Source organism: Bos indicus x Bos taurus, chromosome 14, assembly GCF_003369695.1.
Source record: "Bos indicus x Bos taurus breed Angus x Brahman F1 hybrid chromosome 14, Bos_hybrid_MaternalHap_v2.0, whole genome shotgun sequence".
Taxonomy (NCBI): Eukaryota; Metazoa; Chordata; class Mammalia; order Artiodactyla; family Bovidae; genus Bos; species Bos indicus x Bos taurus.
In genome coordinates this window covers 3,438,420-3,462,362 of record NC_040089.1, presented here as the reverse complement: position 1 = coordinate 3,462,362, position 23,943 = coordinate 3,438,420, and the positions used below count along the sequence as shown (strand labels likewise).

Sequence of the window (23,943 nt, the reverse complement as noted above, 5' to 3'; positions counted from 1 at the left end):
ACCAGGCGCCAGCTCCCCACTCGGGCATCCTACTGCTCCCTCGCCCAAGCCTCCGGCAGCAGGCCCACACTGGCCGGGCCTTCCCTGCCACGTCTAGAAAAGATGCTTTGGCCTTTGAGAAAGGCTGAGATGGCAGACTTGCCCACGTGGGGAAGGCGGAGGCACCCCCTCCATCACCACCACCACATGCACCCTGCACGCACCGTCTCACTGGCAGCCTTGCTCTGAATGCTGCAGCTAAAAATACGCACCCACTGGTGAGACACGGAGGGCCTGCCGGCGCAGGCAGTGAGCAGCCTTCTCCCTGTGGAGGGCTGGAAATAGAAGCTGGGATTTGGGGCAACGGCGACACGCCCCGGGATGGCCAGAAAGCCCAGCGGTTCCCGGCCAGGACTCAGGCATCGAGGGCCTAGGGGTCGGCACTGCCTGCCACTGGGGGTTCAAACGCGGGTCCCGCCTGGGTCACCCGTCTGCCCAGGCAGTCTGGGCGGGGCAGGGGCACAGGGCTGGAATGTTAACTACTCAGGGGCAGGCCCGAGTGCCCTAAGAGACTCCTTGTGGAGCAGGCTCACGTTTATTATTGGTTGACTGCTGAGCCTCACGGCCATCTCCCAGGCCTTAGGTCAAGACAGTCACTGGGGTCATGAAGCCAGGACTCCAGCCCAGGGCAGCTGCCTCCCAAGTCCACCCGGAAGTGGAGGTGAGTGAGCTGGAACCAAGGCTGAGGAGAAGCGGATGCCCCTGGTCTCACCCCACTTCCCCTGCAGCCCCTCCCTGGCTGCTCAAGAAGACGGCTCAAGCCTCCTGACCAGTGCCTGCTCTTCTTGGGGGAACTGGGCCCAGATCCTGGCACAGGCCCCTCCTCACGCCCCTGAAACCTGCCCGCACTTCCATCACCGACCTGACGCCGGGTTCCAGGTCTCAGGGCAGCAGCACAGAGGGAGTCAGAGGCCCTAGGCTCGGTGTCCTGGGAGGGAGACCTCGGGCAAGGCGCCCTCCTGGCCGCACGCCCCCAGCTGTCCTCTGTGAGCCGGGACGACCGGGCCATCTCCCCCACAGGGCATCTTCCAGGCTCTGAGGCCACATGGACCTGTGAGCATCTTGCAGACTGAAAACCAGGCATATACACTCTTCAGCATCTTCCCCAGTGAAGCCGGGGAAATAAGAGGCTGATCCTGTGTCTGTACTCAAAGGGCTTCCACCTCAGATGGCGAGACGGGGGCAACTTAAGAAGAATATGGAGGCACCGCTGGCCAGAGGGCGCGAAGCTAGCACGGCCGACGGACAGAGCACGGGGCACCCATACAGGCGGGCGCTCACTGCGACTGTGCTGAGGATGGCCGGCGCAGGGGAGGCGATGGGACCAGGCCGCATGGGGGCAGGGTAACAGGGGACCTGGGCCTTGGAGGAGGAAAAGGCAGGGCCACCAGGGCAGTGGGCGCGACAGCCCCTCCGGATGGGCAGCAGCCTTGGGTGCTCTGCACGACACAAGGAAGCCACATGAGTCCAGGAGGAGTCTGCAACCCAAATGCTGGCCTTGCGGCGCTGTCCCTGGTGACAGGGGCTGGCAGGACAACCTGAGGCAGGGAGGACCACTGCCAGTAGGACACCCTGGGCAGCAGCACAGAAGGCAGTGATTGAGGAGCAGCAGAAGGGGCACAGGGGACGGGGAGGGAGGAGGCTGGGCCATCGGCAAGAGATGGAGCTGGGATGCGGGGAAGCTGCTAGCTGAGAGCCCCCCACGGGGTGGGGGGAAGGGGAGCAGAGACGGGGTGGGGGAAGGGTGGCATGGGCAGCAGGGAGGGGCCCAGGGCAGGGGGAACGGGGGGCCAGGGGGGTGTGGAGGGCATCTGCACCCCACTGGGATCCGCCCATGCAGGTCAAGAAGTTGAGACGCTGAGAGGGGGGCAGGGCTGGGGCAGAGGTGGGAACCTGGTTGCAGCGGGGGCACTGGCGGGTTGGCATTTCCACAAGAGAGAATGGACGCCAACTGCTCATCGCCCAGGAAGCGGGGAAAGGGGACAGACCAGAAGGGGCCTTGCTGTGCTGGACTGGAATGAGAGTGTCAGGGTGATCTGGTGGCCGTCGGTACAGACAGGAGACACTGAGCGTGCATGGGCAAGTCTGCCCTTACGTGTCCATGCGTACCCTCTGCCCTCCGAGAAGGCTGGGGAGTAGCAACTCCCTGGGACAGACAGCTATTCTCCTGTCTGCATCTCGGTTTCTAAACACTGGTCTTCACTCATGGGAATTGAGGCCTCTGGGGAAAATGAATGCTGTCAGAGCAGTACCCGACAGCGAACCTGGGACCCCTGGTGCCAGGAAGCAAGGGCGTGTTCAGAGGATGATGGAGACGTGTTGACAGGAACAGGAATCAGCCCGACAGAGTGCCCACGGGGCGTCAGAATGAATAATGATGGTAACATGCTTAATCCACTGAGTAGTAAAGTAGAGGAGGGTGACTCCATGCAGAGTAAAGGGACAAAGAGTAGTATGATGAGTAGTTGGTGTTTACGAAGTTTCAAAGCACCTTCCCACAGAATGCTTAGTGATTATAAAGGAGCCTGAGAGGAGGGAACGCCAGTGGGCAGCGCCCTGTCAGCGGAGCAAGGCGGCCAACACCTTTGTCTCGGCGGGACAACAGAGCTCATGGGTCATCTGAGAGGTGTGACCCCTGCCAGGGACGCGGGCACTGACTCTAACCACGAGGACACGTCACATGGACCCAGGTGGGGGGCATCCACACGTGGCTGGTTGGTGATATAGGGAAGCACCAAGGTTAAACAAAAAAAGGCAAAGCCTGAGGAACTGTCCCAGCCTGCTGGAGACTAGAGACATGCTGACTGAAGGCGGCCGTGGCTCTGAGCCCCACCCGGAACCTTCAGGAACAAAGGACACTCCTCGTGCGTAGGAAATGCAGAGTTTGGGATGACGGTGCACCAAGCCAGCCACGGACTCTAAAGCAGCTCAGAAAACAATTCTAACCACTGTGCTTGCAAGTTTTCTGCAGGCTGTCAAAAATAACACAATTGCTCCCTCCTTTTTTTCTTTTTCCTTACTTTTACTTCTAAAAGCCTAAGGAAATTCTGGCTAGAAGTCAGTAGACCTAGGTGTGAAATCCAGCTGTAGGTCACCAGCTCATCATGATTCCAGGAGGCATAAAAGTGGGGAAAACATGGACTCTGGAGTCACAGCGACTGAGCTCCAGTCTTCACTCTGCCACTCACTGGCTGAATGACCCCGCGGATGCTTTGCATTTCCGTCCCCCTAAAGCACAAAAATAACACTATCTGCTTCTGAGATAGACTGTGAAGGTTACATTATTAATCCCTTCAGCAAATATTTACCCAGCTGATACGTTCTGCCGTCACTGAGACGTCCCAGCAACCGTTTCAGGTTCTGAGAGTGTGGCAAAGACCAGGCTCTCTCTCTGGAGCTTATACTCCAGCAGGGGTGGAGAGACAAGGGGGGGGGGGGGGGAAACCTGCACTGGTAATGAACTTTCAGAGAATAATAAGAACTGTGGAGAAAAATAAGGCAGGCATGGCCTTAGAACGTGATGGGGGAATGGGGAAACAAGAGAAGAGAGCTTGGAGAGGAAGAAAAAAAAATCATCACACAAAACAAAACCAAGAAGACACAGATCACAAAAGTCAAGATGAGTAACTACTACTAGAAAATAAAGCATAACAGAATCGATGACAGTTAAGACCAAACACATGTGCCATATCAAAGAATGTAAGTGGTCTAAATTCACTTATTAATCAAAAAGACACTGAAGTTAGATCACAAACAAAACTCAGCTCGACGCTTGATCTAAGAGAACCACATGGGGGGAAAAAAGTAATTCTCAAATGTTTAAACCAAAACAAGAGGCAAAGATACATCAACCAAACAAAAACAAAGCAAGGATGGGAATTATAGGATCATACCAGATTGAATAAAGGGCAAAAACATTAGAGGAGACAGACAAAGACACTTAAAATGGTAAAAGGCACAATAAAGTGAGAAGAATTATGACTTCTATGCACTAAAGCCCATCAGCTTTCATCCTGCACATATTACAGGACAGAATTACATTGATGGACAGAAGGCCATCAGGGTGAAGACGATCCATGTTAGCAGTAATTGTAATTCACTTCTCAAAGTCCAAGTGAGATCAAATAAGGAAGGATCTTAAAACCCTAAGCAAATTGGTAAGGTAGAGTCGGGTGACACATTTCAACTCAACACACTTAAAACAAGGAAGAAGCCTTCCTTTTACATGTCCATGGAGTAGTCAGACACAAAAAACTATCCACAAAGAAATCTCAGTAAATTCTAAGAGGTGAGAATAGTATTAAACTGATCGCAGTGCTGTTACACTACAAATTCACAACAAAAGGAGAAGACAAAAAGGCTCAGATAAAGATGAAGATGAAGCAAACTAAAATCAAAGGATGCCTGAAAATACCCAATATGAGAAATTTTAATACCAGAATATGGTTAGAGCCATACTACAGGAAGCAGAAATGGAAATCATAGGAAATAGAATCATAGGAAAATTCAAAGCCCCATAAAACTAGACTAATAATAGGAAATTTTAAATGAATGATGTCCAACCCAGTAAGTGAAGGGAAAATAATATAAGCTCAAATCAGGCAGAAAAAAAATTAGTAAAGATAGAAGAATTATTGAATTAGAAAAGAGACAGCAGATATAATTAATGAAGAAAGTAGATCATGTGTTAGCTTGCTCAATCAAGAAAAAAAAAAAAGAGGAAGCAAAATTATATAAAAGAAGCAAAAATAGGGGGAAAAAAAACCTCAAAAAGGCAGTTAAAGACCTACAGAAATTTTCTTTTTTAAAAAGTGAGCTACGTAAGCTCTTACCGAAGTCAGAAAAATACATATGAAAGATGTTCAACGGGTATAGGGTTGATTTTACAAAACGAAAAAATTCTACAGATCTTTGGCATAATAACAAAAATACAATTAACACTAGCCTTAACGGCACCCTTAAGGAAGATTAAGATGGCAAATTTGTATTATGTGTTTTCTCGCCACAATATTTAAATAAACAAAGGAACAAATGCAAGAAAAAGACGGAAGAGGATTACCCAAGCCAATATTCAAGTACACTGTGAACTTACACGCACAAGGGTGACACTGGCTAGTGGACAGACAGGTTAATGGAAGAGAATTCAAAGATTTTCCTACGCATATGTGAAAATGGCATTGCTTATTTATGAAGAAAGAAGAAAGTGAAGTCGCTCAGTCGCGTCCGACTCTTTGCGACCCCATGGACTGTAGCCTACCAGGCTCCTCCATCCATGGGATTTTCCAGGCAATAATACCAGAGTGGATTGCCATTTCCTTCTCCAAGGAGAAGACAAATTATTCATTAAGTAACTTGTGGATAACTAGCCAGTTTTCCGGAAAAAGAAAAGGTGGCTCCATGCCTCACTACTCACGCCTTAAAAAATTCCAGATAAATAAAAGATTTCAATGTTAAAACAACTGAGTCCATGAACGTATTAGATTTTTTTTTAAATGTAAGCTAAATGAGGAAAGTCTTTCTAAGTATGATAGAAAAATATAAGGTTTTTTTTTTTAAAGAGATTGCTAAATTTAAAAGAGTAATTTCCAGCTTGACTCACTCCTGGGAGCACTAGGCTACTTATAAGGATATTTGTTGCAACAATGTTGATAATAGCAAAAGATGCTAAAGGTCCATCAAAAGATACAGAGTAAATAAATTACATACATCTTGCCTGCCATTAAAAAGACTGGTGCAGCTCCACCTACATGTGTGAGTATCTCCATATGGAAGGAGACCCAGCCTGTGTCATTAAGAAAGAAAGGAGAGTGGCAGAAAGTTCTCCCAAGGTACCCAGGGAGGTACACACACTCTGGATGTTTTATCTTCTTTTATAAATTTTCCCCCCTTTTAAAAATCAATTTACATAATTATATTTGGCAAAGGGGCCAAAGAGACAATGACTCAGCCCCTTGGCTTCCCTGCACTCACCCCCGGGCCAGCCGGGCTTCAGACCAGATGACCACTCGCCACTGCTCAGCCTCGGGGAGGGGTCCTCAGCCCGTCAGCCTCTGCTGCTGCTGACAAGCACTTCATCGGGTCTGACTCTGCGTGACCCCAGGGACTACAGCCCCCAAGGCTCCTCTGCCCAAGGGATTCTCCAGGCAACAATACTGGAGTGGGTGGTCATTTCCTTCTCCAGGGGAATCTCCCCAACCCAAGGATCATATCTGGGTTTCCGGCATCTGGGACTCACCAAAGTCTGGTTAACCAGGCCCTATACACCTGGCCTGGTCAGGGGGCCTGAGTGCTGGCACTCTTCCCAGGCACAGCTCTTTGGAGACGTGGGCTGTGGGGGAGACCGCACAGCCCAGCACCATCGCTAAGCTACCTCAACATCGCTAAGCTAAGGAGATGGAGGTCAGCGGGCAGCTCAGCTGCCAGGGAAGCCTGGGCCACACACAGCCGTGTGTGTCGAAAGACACAAGTGTGGCCTTTCGCCCACGAATCTCATGACGTAAACAAACTGACGATCCCCCACTGAGGCCTCCAGGTACCAGCTCGATGAGAGGACGTTCTGCAGGACTTGGGATGCGTCTCCCCGAGAGCCCCGGGAGGGCGGGAGCAGCCGGAGTTCTGGCACAGGACAGGCTGGCTGCCTGGAGCGCCTGGGTCCAGACTCCTGGGCGGAGGTGGACAATGCACGAGGGGCCACTGAGGCAGACGAAGCAACATTCAGACACGACGAACCCACAGCACCCTGCAGTGGTTCTGTCCCCAGGGAGGCCTGTGAGCCGCGTCAGGGCTGTGGGCTGTGCTTCGTCCCAAGCGCACTCCTTTGAGACAGGTGACTGCAGGTGTCAGGGTCCAGGGCTGCCTCTGGCTGCTGCTTCCAGGACAGCTGGCAAGCACACCAGGCTGTGTGGGGATGGTCTGTCAACCGACCTGGGATCCTCTACCTGCATCAGACCAGCAGTGGCAGGGATCAAGTCTAATTTACCTCTGGGTCCCCAGCACCTGGGTGCAGATGGATGGATCCACCCATCCAAGAATCTATGTATTCCCTGTAACTTCATGCAACAAACACCCCACAAGTCTGTTTCCTAATTTGTAACAGTTCAGTTCAGTCGCTCAGTCATGTCTGACTCTTTGCAACCCCAAGGACTGCAGCACGCCAGGCTTCCCTATCCATCACCAACTCCCGCAGCTTGCTCAAACTCATGTCCATCAAGTTGGTGATGCCATCCCACCATCTTATCCTCTGCCGTCCCCTTCTCCTCCTGCCTTCAATCTTTCCCAGGATCAGCGTCTTTTCCAATAAGTCAATTATTTGCACCAGGTGGCCAAAGTATCAGAGTTTCAGCTTCAGTATCAGTCCTTCCAATGAATATTCAGGACTGATTTCCTTTAGGATGGACTGGTTGGATCTCCTTGCAGTCCAAGGGACTCTCAAGAGTTTTCTCCAACACCACAGTTCAAAAGCTTCAATTCTTCAGTGCTCAGCTTTCTTTATGGTCCAACTCTCACATTCACACATGACTACTGAAAAAACCATAGCTTTGACTAGATGGACCTTTGTTGGCAAACTAATGACTCTGCTTTTTAATATGCTGTCTAGGTGGGTCATAGCTTTTCTTCCAAGGAACAAGCGTCTTTTAATTTCATGGCCATAGTCTCTATCTGCAGTGATTTTGGAGCCCATAAAAATAACTGAAAAAAACTGTTTCCACTGCTTCCCCATCTATTTGCCATGAAGTGATGGGACCAGATGCCATGCTCTTAGTTTTCTGAATGTTGAGCTTTAAGCCAATTTTTTCACTCTCCTCTTTCACTTTCATCAAGAGGCTCTTTAGTTCTTCTTCACTTTCTACCATAAGGGTCATGTCATCTGCATATCTGAGGTTATTGATATTTCTCCCAGCAATCTTGATTCCAGCTTGTGCTTCATCCAGCCCAGCGTTTCTCATGATGTACACTGCATATAAGTTAAATAAGCAGGGTGACAATATACAGCCTTGACATACTCCTTTTCCTATTTGGAACCAGTCTGTTGTTCCCTGTCCAGTTCTAACTGTTGCTTCCTGACCTGCATACAAGTTTCTCAAGAGGCTGGTCAGGTGGTCTGGTATTCCCATCCCCTTCAGAATTTTCCACAGTTTATTGTGATCCACACAGTCAAAGGCTTTAGCATAGTGAATAAAGCAGAAATGGATATTTTTCTGGACCTCTCTTGCTTTTTTGATGATCCAGCGGATTTTGGCAATTTGATCTCTGGTTCCTCTGCCTTTTCTAAAACCAGCTTGAACGTCTGGAAGTTCACGGTTCATGTATTGCTGCAGCCTGGCTGGAGAATTTTGAGCATTACTTTACTACCATGTGAGATGAGTGCAATTGTGTGGTAGTTTGAGCATTCTTTGGCATTTCCTTTCTTTGTGATTGGAATTTGGCCTTGGAGTACAGAATGAAGCAGGGCAAAGGCTAATAGAGTTTTGCCAAGAGCATGCACTGGTGATAGCAAACACCCTCTTCCAACAACACAAGAGAAGACTCTACACGTGGACATCACCAGATGGCCAACACTGAAATCAGATTGATTATATTCTGTGCAGCCAAAGATAGAGAAGCTGTATACAGTCAGCAAAAACAAGACCAGGAGCTGACTGTGGCTCAGATCATGAACTCCTTATTGCCAAATTCAGATTTAAATTGAAGAAAGTGAGGAAAACCACTAAATCATTCACGTATGACCTAAATCAAATCCCTTATGATTATATAGTGGAAGTGACAAATAGATTTAAGGAACCAGATCTGATAGACAGAGTGCCTGATGAACTATGGACAGAGGTTCATGACATTGTACAGGAGGCAGCGATCAAGACCATCCCCAGGAAAAAGAAATGCAAAAAAGCAAAATGGCTGTCTGAGGAGGCCTTACAAATAGCTCTGAGAAGAAGAGAATTTAACTCAGATAACCATTATACCTACTACTGTGGGCAAGAATCCCTTAGAAGAAATGGAATAGCCCTGATAGTCAACAAAAGAGTCCAAAATGCAGTACTTGGGTGCAATCTCAAAAACGAAAGAATGATCTCTGTTCATTTCCAAGGCAAACCATTCAACATCATGGTAATCCAAGTCTAAGACCCAAGCAGTAATGCGCAAGAAGCTGAAGCTGAACGGTTCTATGAAGACCTTACAAGACCTGCTAAAACTAGCACCCAATTTGTAACAGGGGGATGGTAATTACGACCTGAAGACTTGCACGGGTCAGACAAACTGCATAGAGAGTTTAGGCACAGCGTCTTGTTCCCCAATATGAGGGTATGTGGTTCTCTGGGGCACAGCAGTGGGTGACCCCACACAAGGCACCACCTGGCCACTGTCTCCCAGACGGGCATTGCCCTCGTGCCCACAAGAGCTTCCTGCACATCACAGCTCAGCAGTGGGGCGGGGGTCTGCTCCGCGATTATCTGGAGGATGTGCACTGAAAGCATGCTGTCCACGGTGTAGCCGACACCTGACCAGGGCTCACCGGCGCAGACCAGGCGCTGTGCATCTGAGAGGCCGGGACGAGAACAGTGCTGTCAGCTGGGGAGGGAGACGGGGCAGCGCCATGGGATGGTCAAATCAGTGTGAGAAACTGCTCGGTCCGCTAGTCACCACCGCTCGGTATCCATGGAAACAGCTGGACCGGCCCTCGACTCAGGCCATCAGGAGGCCTGCTAGGCTCTGCCAGGCTCCCACCCTTGTGGGAATGTAGCCTCCCCCAGCCCGCGGTTCTGCTCCCAGACGAACAGAGACAGGAGGCAGCTGAATAAGGGTCCTGCCCCAGGCCCCTCCCCAGCCCTGCCGGGGCTGCGCCCTGCCCTCTGTCCCGCCTTGCCCTGAGACGCTCTGCAGAAGGAAGGCACACAGTCTTGGAGCCAGCCCATAACCTGGCTTCCTCTCCTCCGGGACCCCCACATGACATCAGTCCCGGTGGGCCCCATCAGCGGCCCGGTGAGCGGCAGTGCTGGCACAGGCGCTGTGGTCTCTGGCACCGGCCCGCAGGGCAGGAGTCATGTCAGGGCCTTCCCACGGGGGCCGTGGCCCCGAGACACAGAAAGGCTCTGTGCGCAGCCGGTGCGAGCAACTTACATAACAGCAAACACCTCCAAAGAGCAGAGGCACCCGGACACCAGGACGAGCAGTAAATCAGCCTGCATCAACGTGATGAAAGGATAACGAGGACCTGAACGGCCAGTGTAAGACGTGCTCATAACGTGAGAAATACTTGTTTTCTCAAGTATTAAAAAAAAAAAGGACACAGAGTACAAGAGCGGTATGATCATCTCGGCGAACAAAATGTGAACTGGGGGACAGCAAAAAGACTTAGAAAGGCACAAAAAGGAGACGAAATAGAGACTGGTTTTGAGGGCGCAAGAGTGGAAAAAGATAATTTTTCTCCATTGAATTTTTCTGATTTGCCCTGCTTTTCTATAACAAGAATATATTGCTTTTGTGAAGCGAATGAATGGGAAGGTCAAGATTCCAGGGTAAGGAACCTTGCCTCTGAAAAACCAGGACAGCCTGAGTGATGCGGAAAGGAGCCAGTGACCCTGAGATGTTGGCTCCACAGCACAGGTGACAGGGACGGGGCAGGTGGTGTGCACTGGGGCCAGGGATGAAGCCCCCACCCCAGTGCAGACAGACGGTGGGCCGGGGAGGCCAGCCCGGGGCAGGAGGTGGGCAGACAAAACTCACGGTCTCACCTCTCGGCCCCTGACCTGGAACTACGCTCTACGGGGTGGGAAAGTCACCTCAAAAACTCAGGCTCCCACAACGCCCACGGCACCATCAACGGTCAAGAGTCACACGTCCATTCCACGAAACGGCCCAAAAGCCTTAAAAATCCCACGTCTTTTGACTTCATAACTCCAAAACGAGCAAGCTGAGGAAACTCAGAGAAAAATGCATGCAGACGGATGTTCCCTGGAAACTGCCAGACGTGGCGACAGTTAAATTAATCATGACACGGAACAGAGAGATATCACGCGGTGTTTCTGGGGCGTGTGGACCCTCGGAGACAAGACCCAGGCCGCACTGAATGCTGCTGGGGGCCTGAAGGTGCTGGGCCCACGAGACCTCCTGGAGGAAACGCCTTTGAGTCCTGGTCCTGTGGTGTAACAACTCATGCATCTCCTCCAGGATACAATCCTTAATACCGGCACTGGTGTGCACATGACACACGACAAGGAAAACACCTATAGGGAGACCAGCGCAAACCCAGCAGGGTGCCCCCAACCCCATCTTTGGAAGGAGTCTGACCCCACGGGGCTCACTCCCCATCGGCCGGTGCCTTGGAGCACTCCCTTCTTTTGACTGACTCGATGCATGGGTACACACTTTGTGTCACTGTTTCCTAGGGCTGGATTCCTGGGGCCTGCCCAGCCCCGGGGGCAGGAGGGCTGGGTGTCCGACCCTCCTTGGCCAGCGTATCCGGTGGAAGTTGCTGTCTGAGCCCAGGTCGCCGAGAGACAAAGTTTTCTGAGCTAGGAAAGTGAGGGACACCCTGAGAGGTGCAAACTGAGACACGTTCTGCAGAAACAACCATCCACCTCCTCTCACTTGGGCTGGACCAGCGAGGCAGGCAGATTCCGAGGAAGGAGCCCCCGGGTGTCAGGCTCAGTCCACTCACAGCTGCCACGTCGGCACTGCTCACCGGACCCCCAACAACCTTCACCCATGGGAGTGGGGAGCCCAGGAGAGTGGGCAGTCCCGGGCAGCTCGAGGGGTTCTCACAAACTGAAGACCAGTGAGGGAACATCAGGGGGAGAGGTCTGTCTTTCTCCTCCAGCCCCTGGGGTAATTCTCCTGTGTCTCTAGAGTGCAAAACCAGGAGGTCAAACTAATGAATTAACTGGAGGAAAGACCAGCTACTGACTCACAACAGTTTCTGGGTTAAAGCAGAGAAAGAAGGCACATCCATGATTGTCTGCATCTGACCCAGCACAGATTACATGTCGGGATCATTTCCAGAGAATAATACAGACTCTCATTTCAACAACAATTCTACATTTGAGCTTGTTTCTCAACAAAAATTTCCACTGCTATTTAGGAAGGCACAGACTGGGGTGAACGTTGCAGGTGTGACAGGCAACAAGCGTTCAAACACCTTGCTGTAAGCGCCACCTTCCAGCGCTCTCTCGGGCCAAGTACCGGGGTAAGTTACGGTGTTTACCAAACAAACTCAGCTCATCCAGGAGCCAGGAGGAACCACCCCCTCGCTCCTGCCCACCACGTCTTCACTCATCACTCGAGGAGCACAAGTGTCTGCAGAAGTCACATCCATGCAGACACCGTAAGTGCACCACGGAGGATGCGGGTTCTGCAGCAAGGGGATCCGCATTGTCACCACGCCTGAGCTCAGAGGGCAGCAGCCCGGCCATAAGGCTGTGCTGACCGGACACCCGCAGACCAAGCTCAGGAGAGACACAGACCTCCCTGCCCAGTTCCCTGAAGACCTCGGCACACAGCAGCACCAGACGCGAGCCCGCGAGTTCTGAACGAAGGAGCGCGCACACCCAGAGGTGACGGGCAGTACTCACCCCACAGCAGAGGAGCCAGCTGCAGGTGCTCCAAGACCAGCTGGTTCAGGAGGCCCTCCACACTCGCCTCGCCCGTGCGCTTCAGAGATGGGTGAGCGTCGTTAAGGAAAACTCTGTGATCGCCAAGCCCAGGGCCCGGAGGAGAAGTTCTACAAGTTTCTTGACAGACAGGAAACCCTACACAGTGGTTGAACGGCCTCCTCCTCTCAAGGGTTGGTCAGATATGTGGGAAACAGGTATGTAGATGTGTCAAGGGCCTCTCCCCCCGCTCTCCACCACCAAATCTGATAAATTGAGCTGTTGTGTGAAGAAGGGAAATCCACCCAGATAGGTTCAATCCAGCAGCCGTTCTTGCTGGGGGAAATAAAGAAGAGGGAAGGTTGTTTTTCCTAAAGAGCGTGCAAACTGTGGCTCACTGTTCAATACAGCCCAACGTGTTTCTCTACACGTGTCGGTTTCATGCTGCTTCCACGTCTGTCGCATTATACATCTTGATGTAATTACACATATTCTTACGAACGTGCTCACTCAGGCAAGTTCATAATTGAGGAACTCATACTGCCTCTCAGCAAGTATCAGTGGATGAAGAAATTGGGTTTAGAAGTGCAGAAAATAGATGTCTCCAAGGTGCTAATATTAAACAGCCCGTGTGGTCCTCAGAAACACAGCTGTAAACTGCTTTCCCTTTTCCTACATAAATGAAAGCTGCAGCATTTAAGCCCCAATCAAAAGGGAAGACTATAGCTCTGACACTCTCTAGTGACCGGGAAAGTGGGGAGAATCCTGTTACTTTCCTCCTTTAGCAAGTTAACGGCACTCAACGAACACACCGAGTGTGTCTAAAGCGAGCGAGGCGTGGTGAGAAGCACTGAGCACGCTGAAATGACCGCACATGAGCCTGAAACTCGGGAGGCTCACACTCCAAGGAGGACGACAACGCAGGAACAGGCCACTGCACCTGTCCAGCCGGAGGACAGCCGTGCCAGGATGGAGCCAGGCTGGCGGAGCAGAACAGGCCGGGGCGGGCAGCAAGGGGCGCCAAGGCCCGGAGGGAACAGAGACCAGAGTTCCGGGGTCCCTCCTGCCAGGGCCCAAGAGGGCCAGCTAGCCACACACGGCAGGGGGTCTGAGACAGGAGCTCGGGCCAAGCTGTCGGAGCCCAGGGCACGCAGGAGCCCCTGCCTACCTCTCCAGGCCTGCCACCTCCACCCAGGCCCTTCTCTGGCTACCTTGACCCTGTTTCCTTTCTTCCAAAACACCATGTGCTTTCTTGGAACTCCAGTCTCCACATTCTATGCTCTTTGCCTGGAAATGCTGCTCCCTGCCCTTTTCTGCCTCCTCACTATACTCATCCTTTAACTCTCTTCTCAGACCTCACCTCCTCCAGGAGGGCTTCCCTGAGCTGCCTCTGCTCCAGAGACCCTCAGCGACCCCACCAGATGTGTGTGTCTCCTGCTGTCTGGCTCCACCCCTGGCCTGTCAGCTGTGCAAGGGCAGAGCCCTCCTAGTGCTGTCTGGACCAGTGCCCCAGTCACCGTGGCTGCTCCATGAACACTGAGGACTAAATGCACGCTGGCATGAGTCAGCACCCCAGGTAGGTGGTGCAGGGGCCACGTGTGTGTGCTCGCTTTTTCCTGTCTTCTTTCCTGACTCTCTGGGGGTTATTTTCACTTATATGAAATTAAGACTTCAGAATATGGCAGCTTACTGCCTCTTGTTTAAAAAAAAAAAATCATGGCAGGCTTTTGAGGCTGATCACACATGGCGCTTGAAGAACAGAAATAGTGCCTGACGAGCACAGCCTGGATGCAGAGCTCTGAAATGATCAGTTAGAAAAGCGAGTGAGCGAGTGAGTAATCACAAAGTTGCCAAGTGGCACTGGGGCTTTGGAAGCCATTCTAATAGCATATTTCTGTATTAATTTGCTCTCGGACATGAGCCATAAAATTATACAGCTGAGCTAATAAAGCCAATTACCTGCATGGGCATCCCCCTCCCCTTCGGCCCCATAAGCCACCAAAACAGCCTTGTGTCTGAGCCTGGACACAAGAACACAACCCTGGCTACCGAGACCCTAATCAGCCACTCTCACAGCCCGGATGACAATGCTATAGTGAGGACGGTGGATGTGGCAGTGGCTGCTCTTTCTTAAATACCCAGACTCTGGCGTTCAGGGCAAGAGGTCAGAAAAGAATGATGATGATGGACGGTAATTCCCATCACTACTACTGCTGCAAAGAGAGCATTTCCAAAGTGAGTCCCATGAGGGAGGCCCAGCGCTAACTGTTTAGCATGGATCTTCTCAGTTTAAAAATACTTGCTATTTTCAAATTAAAACCTGAGAATGTGGTGGGTATAAGACAGGGACTATTATTTCCATCTCAGAGATTTAAGCAAACAAACAAACAAACAAACCTCAGGCCCATGGGGATAAGGAGAAAAGAGAACACGGCTAGGAAGTGGCAGGATTGAGTCCATCCCACCCTGGAGTCCATGATACGGCTCCCACTTTCAGATACTTTGCTATAAACACTGCACAGACTCCTCACAGTAAACTGGAAGCAGGGACCTGTGACTCCCACTTGATAAATGAGGACACCAGTGCACAGGGCCAGGACCCTGTCTGCTCCCAGCAGGAGCGTGGCCAGCCAGCCGCCTTCCTCCCACACAGAGGGCACTGTTCGTGGTGCTGAAGAGCCTGACTTCCCTTTAAGCCGCGGTCGCGAAGAGTCCGACACGACTGAGCGACTTCACTTTCACTTTTCACTTTCATGCACTGGAGAAGGAAAGGGCAACCCACTCCAGCGTTCTTGCCTGGGGAATCCCAGGGACGGCGGAGCCTGGTTGGCTGCCGTCTATGGGGTCGCACAGAGTCGGACACGACTGAAGCGACTTAGCAGCAGCAGTCACCTAGGAAGGGCTTCCCCTCTGGCTCCCTGGTGAAGACTCTGCCTGCAATACAGGATAGGCAGGTACAATCCCTGGGTCAGGAAGATCCCCTGGAGAAGAGCATGGCAACCCACTCCAGTATTCTTGCCTGGAGAATTCCATGTATGAAAGAGCCTGGCAGGCTATGGTGCATGGGGTCACAAAAGAGTTGGACACAACTTAGCGACTAAAACAGCAACAGTCACTTGGGAGACTGCAATTAAGATTCCAAGTCAGTGGATGTTTTCTTGTCCCCACGATCTACTCCTGCAGCAGGGGGACTGTAGGCCACTGCTGGTGCCAGTCAGGCTTTCCAAGTCTCCCAGCCACACCCACGAGCACAAACCCATCAACAAACCCTGTGCACCTGGAACATAAGAAACCCCAAGCGCCCTGCTCAGTTCACCCAACACACGTTCATTCTGCCTCTGAGGCCTCCCACAGGCGACTTCTGGCTCTTCCAAGGAGCCACATGGCCCCTTCACAGTGCCCTCTGAGCCTGCAGCTTCCTGCCTCAGCCACAGCTGAGTTCCCTGGAGCCACCTCAGTTCACTCACGTCTCAGAGGCGGGGAGCCAAGAGGCCCAGGCTGGCCCTGGCTCAGTTTAAACTTCCACTGCTACCCTGTACTCAAACTTGCCAGGCTGATGAGCAGGCAGCCCCAAAGCGGCCAGCTTCGAGCACCAGCAGGAAGCCCGCGGGCCACTGCTCAGCGCTGGGCTCCCTGCCTAACTCCCCAGGTAGCACCGGCCACTCCGGGCCATGGGTATTTATGGCCACAACTGTTCCCGGACAAGGCTGCGGTGAGCGCCTGGGGCCAAGGCCAGGCTTCCCGTCTCCAAGTCCCTAATTCAGAGCCGCAGGGCTGGGAGGCTGTAAAAGTCAACTGGATGAGAGCTTCTCCAGGAGTGATGCAGCGGCTTTAAGTGACGACGACCCTGGGCCACAGCTTATGACCGCTCACTGCTGCACCCTCGGGTTAGGGAGCTCCGCACTGAACGCCGGCCTGCACCTCGCGGCCCTCCCCTACTCGCGAGAGGCAGAGGACACGGCTCTTTGGGGACAGAGAGATGGCATGGAGGTGGCAGAAGTGACTCAGCCCAGCTCTCCGATGGTAGCATCTCCCAGTCCCTTCTTCAAGGCCTAAAATCTGCTAGAAGAGAAAGGCTTACATGCTTCAAAACCAGAAAACGAGGAACAACCAAGACACCATCACTTGGGAAGGGTGATTCCCTGGCTCTGAGAGGCCTTGTCCCGCGTCCCTCACACACCAGGCTCACAGTGGGGCCCCCACGCTGGTTCCCCAGTAAACCCACAGAGCGTAGATGGGGTCAGGCAGCCCGTAGCCCAACGGGAACCCCAACGCTGGCGGGTTCTCCACTTCAACTCCACACCCTTCAGCGGCCTGGCCAAGAACCGAGAAGCAGGACCTGTACACCCTGGCCTCACAGGCCCTCCCGCCTCACTTCCAGGACCGGGGGGTACGATCCTGCAGCAGGGACGTCATGGACATCCCACGCCAAACCAGAGGGCAGAGACAGGGGGAGTGGTCATTCCAGCCTCCTAAACCAAGTGCAACCACACTGCCCCTAGCCGGAAGCCCTTCAAGCACCCTAGGGATAAAATCCCAGCTCCCATGGAGGCTACACAACTTCTCCGCAAGTTTTCCCAGGCTGATCTCTCCCCCGCAGACCTGGAGGACTCGGTGTGCACCAGCCAAGCCAAACCACTGGGACCGGTGACAACAGACAGGCTGTTTGCTGCCTCGGGGCCCTGACTCCCGCACCCCCCAGCCTGGAACCCTCTTCGGCCTTGGCCTCCTGGTGACCACCACCCATCTCAAGCTTGAACTTCATGTCATCTGGGACATCCTCTAGAATCCATCTCCACTCCAGCCATCACCCCAGCCAGACCGCTATGAATGGACACTGTGCTTGCACCCGTGGGGGTACAAGTGCCCCCAAGAGCCTTCCTGCCAGTGGGCGGGCCTGGATCCATGCCAGCACGTTAACACCTATGATGTGGGCTGCAGGAGCTGCTGGGGATGAGAAGACTGACCAAGGTGGGGTCTTCCCTACTTTAAGAAACCCCGTCTATCACACAAGGATCATATCTTAGGACTGTTAGTGACGCATCATTGTTAATTACACCTAGTCTATACCTGTGCAGAACTGTTTTGCTTACAAATGTCTCCACACATGTTGTCTTGGTTAACCTTCTGTGTGTCATGGGAACCATGGATGTGTGTGTGTGTTTTGTCACTAAGTCCTGTCTGACTCTCTGCGACCCCATGGACTGCTGCCCACCAGGCTCCTCTGTCCATGGTACTTTTCCACGCAAGAATACTGTGGGGGAGGGGTTGCCACTTTCTTTTTTAGGGGATCCTCCCAATCCAGGGACTGAACTTGTGTCTCCTGCGTCTCCTGCATTAGCAAGCGGATTCTTCACCTTGGAGCCACCAGAGAAGCCCGGGGACAATGGAAATTTGCGGTCAAATCTTGGAAAAACAGATCCAGAGGCAAGGAAGGTGCAGAAACTTAATAAAATATCTTCCCTCTCATTTTCTGCCAGCCCATTAGCGTGAAACATTTGGGCATGGGCTGCAGAGGACCCCTCAAAACCACAGAGCAGTTTTTGAGATCCTGCCTGTGCGTATGGGACTGAAGTTTACCACGAGCCAGTCTGACACTTTAGAAAAACAACTGTTCATTCCATCAGCTCCTCCCGTGGGGAAGGTGCAGCCAGCGGGTGGAGGCCTGGGTCTCTCCCAAGAGAGGGAAGCACCGGACTCTGAACACCTGGCTGTCACACGTGGTCCACGGAGACCAGCCCTCAAGAGCAGCTGACGTAGGCATCCCCACACTGGCTCTGAGATGAGGATCCCAGAGTGGGGAGCCCCGTGGAAAGCAGGCCTGCACCTCGCCCCCTCCCAGGAAGACACGCTGCCTGTGCCCCACGCACCTGCTCTGGAGAGACACCCACAGGTGCAAGGACTTAGCCGCCACACTTCAGCTCCAATGAATTAGCAAACTGTCATAACTAGGGATTACGCTAATGGAAAGACTGCTCTAGGTGATTAATGAGCCTCTTTCCCATGACTTTGTTTTCCAATTTGCATCGCGAACTTTGAGAATGCTGATGCCGGGTGTTGTCCCAGCAGGGGCGCTGGTGGTGTCTGGGCTCAGCTCCCTGGATGGCCCACGAACTGCCGAACTGCCGGGGAGAGTCTGAAAGTGATTCAGGGCCGCGGTCTTGCTGGACGAGGAAAGGGGAGTCTCGGGGCAGAGGGTTGGCAAAAAGGAGGGAGCCCTGCAGCCAGCAGCGTGCCCGAGGGATGCTCGTCTCTCCAGCTTCATCCGGAAGATGGAGGCCGTCGTGGCAGAGACCAGGCGCCTTCTGTTCTTCTTCCCAGCACAGAGCTGGCGAGAGCACAGACTCTGGAGCCAGACGGCCAGGCACGAGTCCCAGCTCCGCCACTTAGTAGCCAGGTGACCTGGCACAAGGTAGGTCACCTCACAGGACCAAGGTTCTCTCATCTGTGGAATGCGGATAAAGACCGCTTCACTGGGGTTTTGTAAAAATTGGGTAAATCTATGTAAATTGCTCAGAACGGTGCTGGCGTCTAGTAAGGGCCATACAGGTATTAGCTATTACGTAAGCTCCGTAAGTAATTTTATGCTATTAGATGCTCACAATCATTGTCACGCCACAAGCACACAGAACGTGCACAAGCCCAACAGGTGGCCAATCACGTGAGCACAGGGCGCGTGGATTCGTGTGCCCGCTCACGCACACTCGGGGAACTCTTCTGTGTACTCCGGGGCCGGAGCCCTTCCCCACTCTCCCAGCCGGCCAAACCTCACATCCGTGCACTCTCTCCCTGCGCCTAACCCTGGTTCCTTTCAAAGTAACTTCAAGGCGTGCATATCCAGATTGGAAGTGGGGGTGTCAAGGATCAAACACGTGTCCCTGCCCCATCCCTCCCACCGTCCGCTGAAGGCTAAGCAGCCAGGGCAACTTTACAGCCTCAAAGGAAGGTCAGGAGCGGTGCTTTTCTCTGGCTGGCCCAGCGTCCCCACAACGAGGATCAAGCCTCTGAAGCCGTGATCACCCACAGCCATAAACACCGATTCCCTTAGGACAGAGCCATGATGCAAGCCCGCACTTGACTGAAGACGATCAAGGAATCGGCTGCGCTGAGGACAGGAGCTGCCTGTTTTAGAATCCATTTAGATAAAGCTGTCTCTCCTAACGTGACTAGTAGGAAAACCTAGTGCACTGTTTTAAAGGAGTCTTATCTAAAAATACCTAATTTCTCTTGGGTGATGAGAAGACAGAGTTCCGATAAAAGCGTCTGTGAGAGTTAGCTAGGAGTCAATCAGGGAGGCTGAGGGGCTATCTCAGGCAAATCAGCGCAAACAGCTTAACCTTCCTGCGTCTTTATTTATCATAAATACTTTATGTATTTGGCTGCACTGGGTCTTAGCTGCAGCATGCGAGATCTTCAGTTGCGTCATGTGGGATCTAGTTCCCTGACCAGGGACTGAACCTGGGCCCCTTGCTTTGGGCATTCAGAGTCTTAGCCGCTGGACCACCAGGCAAGTCTCATCTGCCTCTGTCTTGAAAGTAAGGAGGGCTCACGTATTGACAGGTTTTCCTCACTGGTGGGAACACTGTATTGGAAATTGAGAAGCTGAGGATGGCTGTGTGCCAGGTCACCTGTCCTGGTGATGACCGACTACACTGAAGACGTTGTGCTTCGAGCCGTACAGGGGTGTGACTGTTGTTGTTCAGTCGCTACGTCATGTCTGACTCTTCGACCCCATGGACTGCGACACACCAGAATCCTCTCTCCTCCACTATCTCCTGGAGTTTGCTCAAATTCATGTCCACTGAGTCAGTGATGCCATCCAACCATCTCATCCTCTGTCGTCCCCTTCTGTCTTCAACCATTCCCAGCATCAGGGTCTTTTCCAATGAGTTGGCTCTTCACATCAGATGGCCAAAGTATTGGAGCTTCAACATCAGTCCTTGCAATGAATATTCAGGGTTAATTTCCTTTAGGACGGACTAGTAAAAACTGATGACAAATGTCAAAGCCACTTCTGGGATTTATAGAGGGTGACCAAACATGGCCACCGTCAGCGGCATGGCCTGAGGCCAGCCCCGAGAAGACAGCCCCTCTGGGCGCACGACCCTGCTCCATACACCTCTGCTTCCCATTACTTAAGCCTACGTACCCTGAGAATCCCACAGAGGCATTCCAGCCCCTCGCCTGCTACTGATTCTTAGGCACCTAAAGCCCAGTTTGCCACTGGGCTCCTTGAGCCTCTGCCTCACCCTCAAGCAGCCAGATGGTTACAAATAACCTCTAGACAGAAGACGGAAGACACGTGCTTATCAGCCCACCTGGCAGAGACCCAGCCCAGATGGTCCAGGCCACCAGCCTCGTGGGGATCAGCGGAGCGGGCACCCAGGTCTTGTCAGAAAACCTACCCAGGCTTGGATTCTGCTAGGTCAGTAGGCATCTCACCAACCCTGAAATGTTCTCCGAAGGGAGGTTTGCAACAAAAACAGGAAAATGAGAAGGGGTGCTAACACCGAGCTCGCCCCAAGAGCCTCCCGCAGCTGCCTCCCTTGCAGACTGTCTGTGCAGCGCTGCCCCTGGAAAGGGAGCCAGGCTTCAGCTAGACGAGTCACGCTGGCTGCAAACTCCCTTCCTACGTTCACGGCACTCGGCGTCATGCAAGCAAGCTGGTGGCTGTTCAGCTCCATCAATGAAACAGAAACCATCCATTCACCAAACGGTTTCCATCCCTCCGTGCTAAGGATTACACATGGCACCGGGGTGGGCAGGGAGCACACGCCCGGGCTCCATCAGGCAGAGTCCACTCCAGGCTGAGTTCTTGCTCACCGCAGTGTCCCAGCACTTGGCACAAACCCCAGCAGGCGGAGGTCATCAGGGGACAGCTGCTGACAGGACCTGACCTCAAGAACAGCACAGCCGGGCCTGGGAGACAGTCTTGGGAGGAGAAACTTTCCTGTGCTCTGGAAGCACTATCCCAAACAGGAGTTGAGCACTGAGGGTTGCAGGGGCCCGGAGGGGGGCGGTTCCAGCTGGAGCTTGATGGGAGAGGCGGCAGAGAGGGCCCCGGAGAAGAGCGGACATGGGAGGCCAATCATAAAGGGTGACCCCCACCTGCACCTGCGTGACGCTTGTCTCTCCTCCTCCGAATGCCACATGGAGAGTGAAGGAAGATACAGTCAGCTTCCAAAGCTCTCAAACTAGACATTCTGGGGGACCTGACCCCATTCAGGCACCCCCGCAGACATGAAGGCAGGGACGCCAGGAGCCGGCCGTTGGGGAGGCCCGGCCCAGCGCCCTCCGTCTGGGAGGAGCCTCACCTGGGGCCGGGCCCCAAGGAGAGCGGGAAGCGGGGGCTCAGCTGTGCTGACACCTTCCAGGGTCAGGAAGCACGGCTGGGCCTCGAGGGTGGGCCGTCACTCCAGGCTGACCTCAGGCAACAGGAAAGAACGTGAGGTCTCGGATCCTGGCCATCCAGCTCCGGGACACATGTCAGGAGAGTTATTCAACTTCCAGAATAAGTATCTATTTTTTTAAAAGGGGTAGGTACTACCCAGCTTGTAGGTTGTAAGAAAAATGCTAGTATCCTGTCCAGCACCAGGTAGGGATCAGGTCTGGCTGCAACACGGGAGACCCGGGTTCAAGCCCTGGATGAAGAAGATCCCCTAGAGGAGGAAATGGCAACCCACTCGAATATTCTTGCCTGGAGAATCCATGGACAGAGGAGGCTAGTGGGCTACAGTCCACGGGGTCACAGAGAAATTGGACATGACTGAGCAACCAACGCTTTCACTTTCCCAGGGGATCAGAAGGACGGATATAATGGTTAGGACTGATCCCAGCAGCGCCCCAGAGCACATGTCCGCCCTGGGCTGCCATCACCACCGTCACCAGATGAGGAGGAAAGGGGAGCAGAGAGGCTACACGGAGGCCTGGGGGAGGGGGCGGGCGAGCTGGGCGGCAGCGCCCGCTGGTCGGCGTCTGCCCCGCTGCCCAGTGTCCCTTCCCCAGCCCCGTGGACCACACACCAAGAAACTCGACACACGGGAGCCGCACACGTGGTGGTTTGCACAGCGCGCGTAATAATGGAAATGATACACAGGGTTTCAGAAGAGAGAGCGGGATCATAAATCTAAAAGAGCAGTATTCAACGTTAGCTCACTTGCCCGGGCCCAGGGCCAGCGCGTGAACCGCTGAACCAGGGAGCTTCAGGGCTGAAAACACCGAGAAGCCCCTGGTGCTCACGGCCTCCGATGGCCGACTGCCCCCCACCCCCTGCTCCGCATGAGGCCACCCTGTCCCTGCAGAGGGCGGTCTCCCGACGACGCCCCAGGCAGCCTGCGGGGACCCTTGAGCCGTGCTGGCTCTTGGCCAGTTAGCAGGCTCCAGGCTCCATGTGGGAAAGCCTGCCTGGACCTGCAGCACCCGGGGTGGGTCAGGGGGAGGGATGGAGTTTGGGGCTGGAAGATGCAAACTATCACACAAAGAGAATGGATGAACAAGAAGGTCCTCCTGTTCACCACAGGGAACTGTATGTGGTGTCCTGGGATAAACCAGAATGCCAAAGATACAAGAAAAAATGTATATATGGATACACCTGATTGAGAGATTAATCTACAGAGATTAAACGTGACATTATAGATCAACTAGACTTCAACAAAAATTAAAAAAAAAAAATCAGCACTGACGCCTGCCCTGCGTGTTTCACAAAGCAAGGGTGCGGTCAGAGGAAGCAGGGCTGCGGTTTCCTGGGTGGGACGGACAACGCCTACTCTCTACCCCCTACCCCGTCTCTTCGGGAGCCCAGGCGCCCAGGCTGCTGGGGGCAGGACACAGAGGAAGCGGCCCCAGAGCTCGACCTTTGCCTTTGGGGGCGGGGAGGGGAGTAGGGGAGCGGGAGAAAGGCTGGCAGGCAGGCCAGCACCTCAGCACCGCCCGGGCGACCCGCTGCTCCAGCCTGCGCTCTGTACAACCTGCCGCAGGGGGCGACTCGGGTCCACGGTGCACGGCGGGTCTGGAACACCGAGGCAGGTCAGTCCCACCACAGGAAAGCTCCGTCTTACCCCACGAGGGCTGCGCCTTGAGCGCCCACCTCTGCGTCTGCCCGCCCCCAGGCGCAGAAACAAGGCACACAGACGGTGAGCCCCGTGCAGAGAGCGAGCTCCCAGAGTCCCCTGGGCTCTTCTGGGTATAGCAGGTATTCTCTAGACAGGTGTGCACACACCTACCGCGAGAGCCAGTTTCCTTTAAAACGCGTCTATCCAGCCGTACAGGCTTACATACGGGCCATTTTTATCACCGTGGATGGGTGTCAAATTAGGCTCGA

The 23,943-nt window shown here is 53.3% G+C and overlaps 1 protein-coding gene across 3 annotated transcripts in view; it reads right to left on the bottom strand.

Moving 5' to 3' along the window:
* The window catches only part of TRAPPC9 (trafficking protein particle complex 9), a 389,597-nt gene that overhangs the window by 75,752 nt on the left and 289,902 nt on the right, over positions 1 to 23,943 (bottom strand). For all 3 annotated transcript variants that reach the window (XM_027560766.1, XM_027560765.1, XM_027560768.1), the window contains one exon: positions 12,606 to 12,696. In XM_027560766.1, coding sequence (XP_027416567.1) covers positions 12,606 to 12,696 — 91 coding nt within the window. The remainder of the gene's footprint in view (positions 1 to 12,605; positions 12,697 to 23,943) is intronic.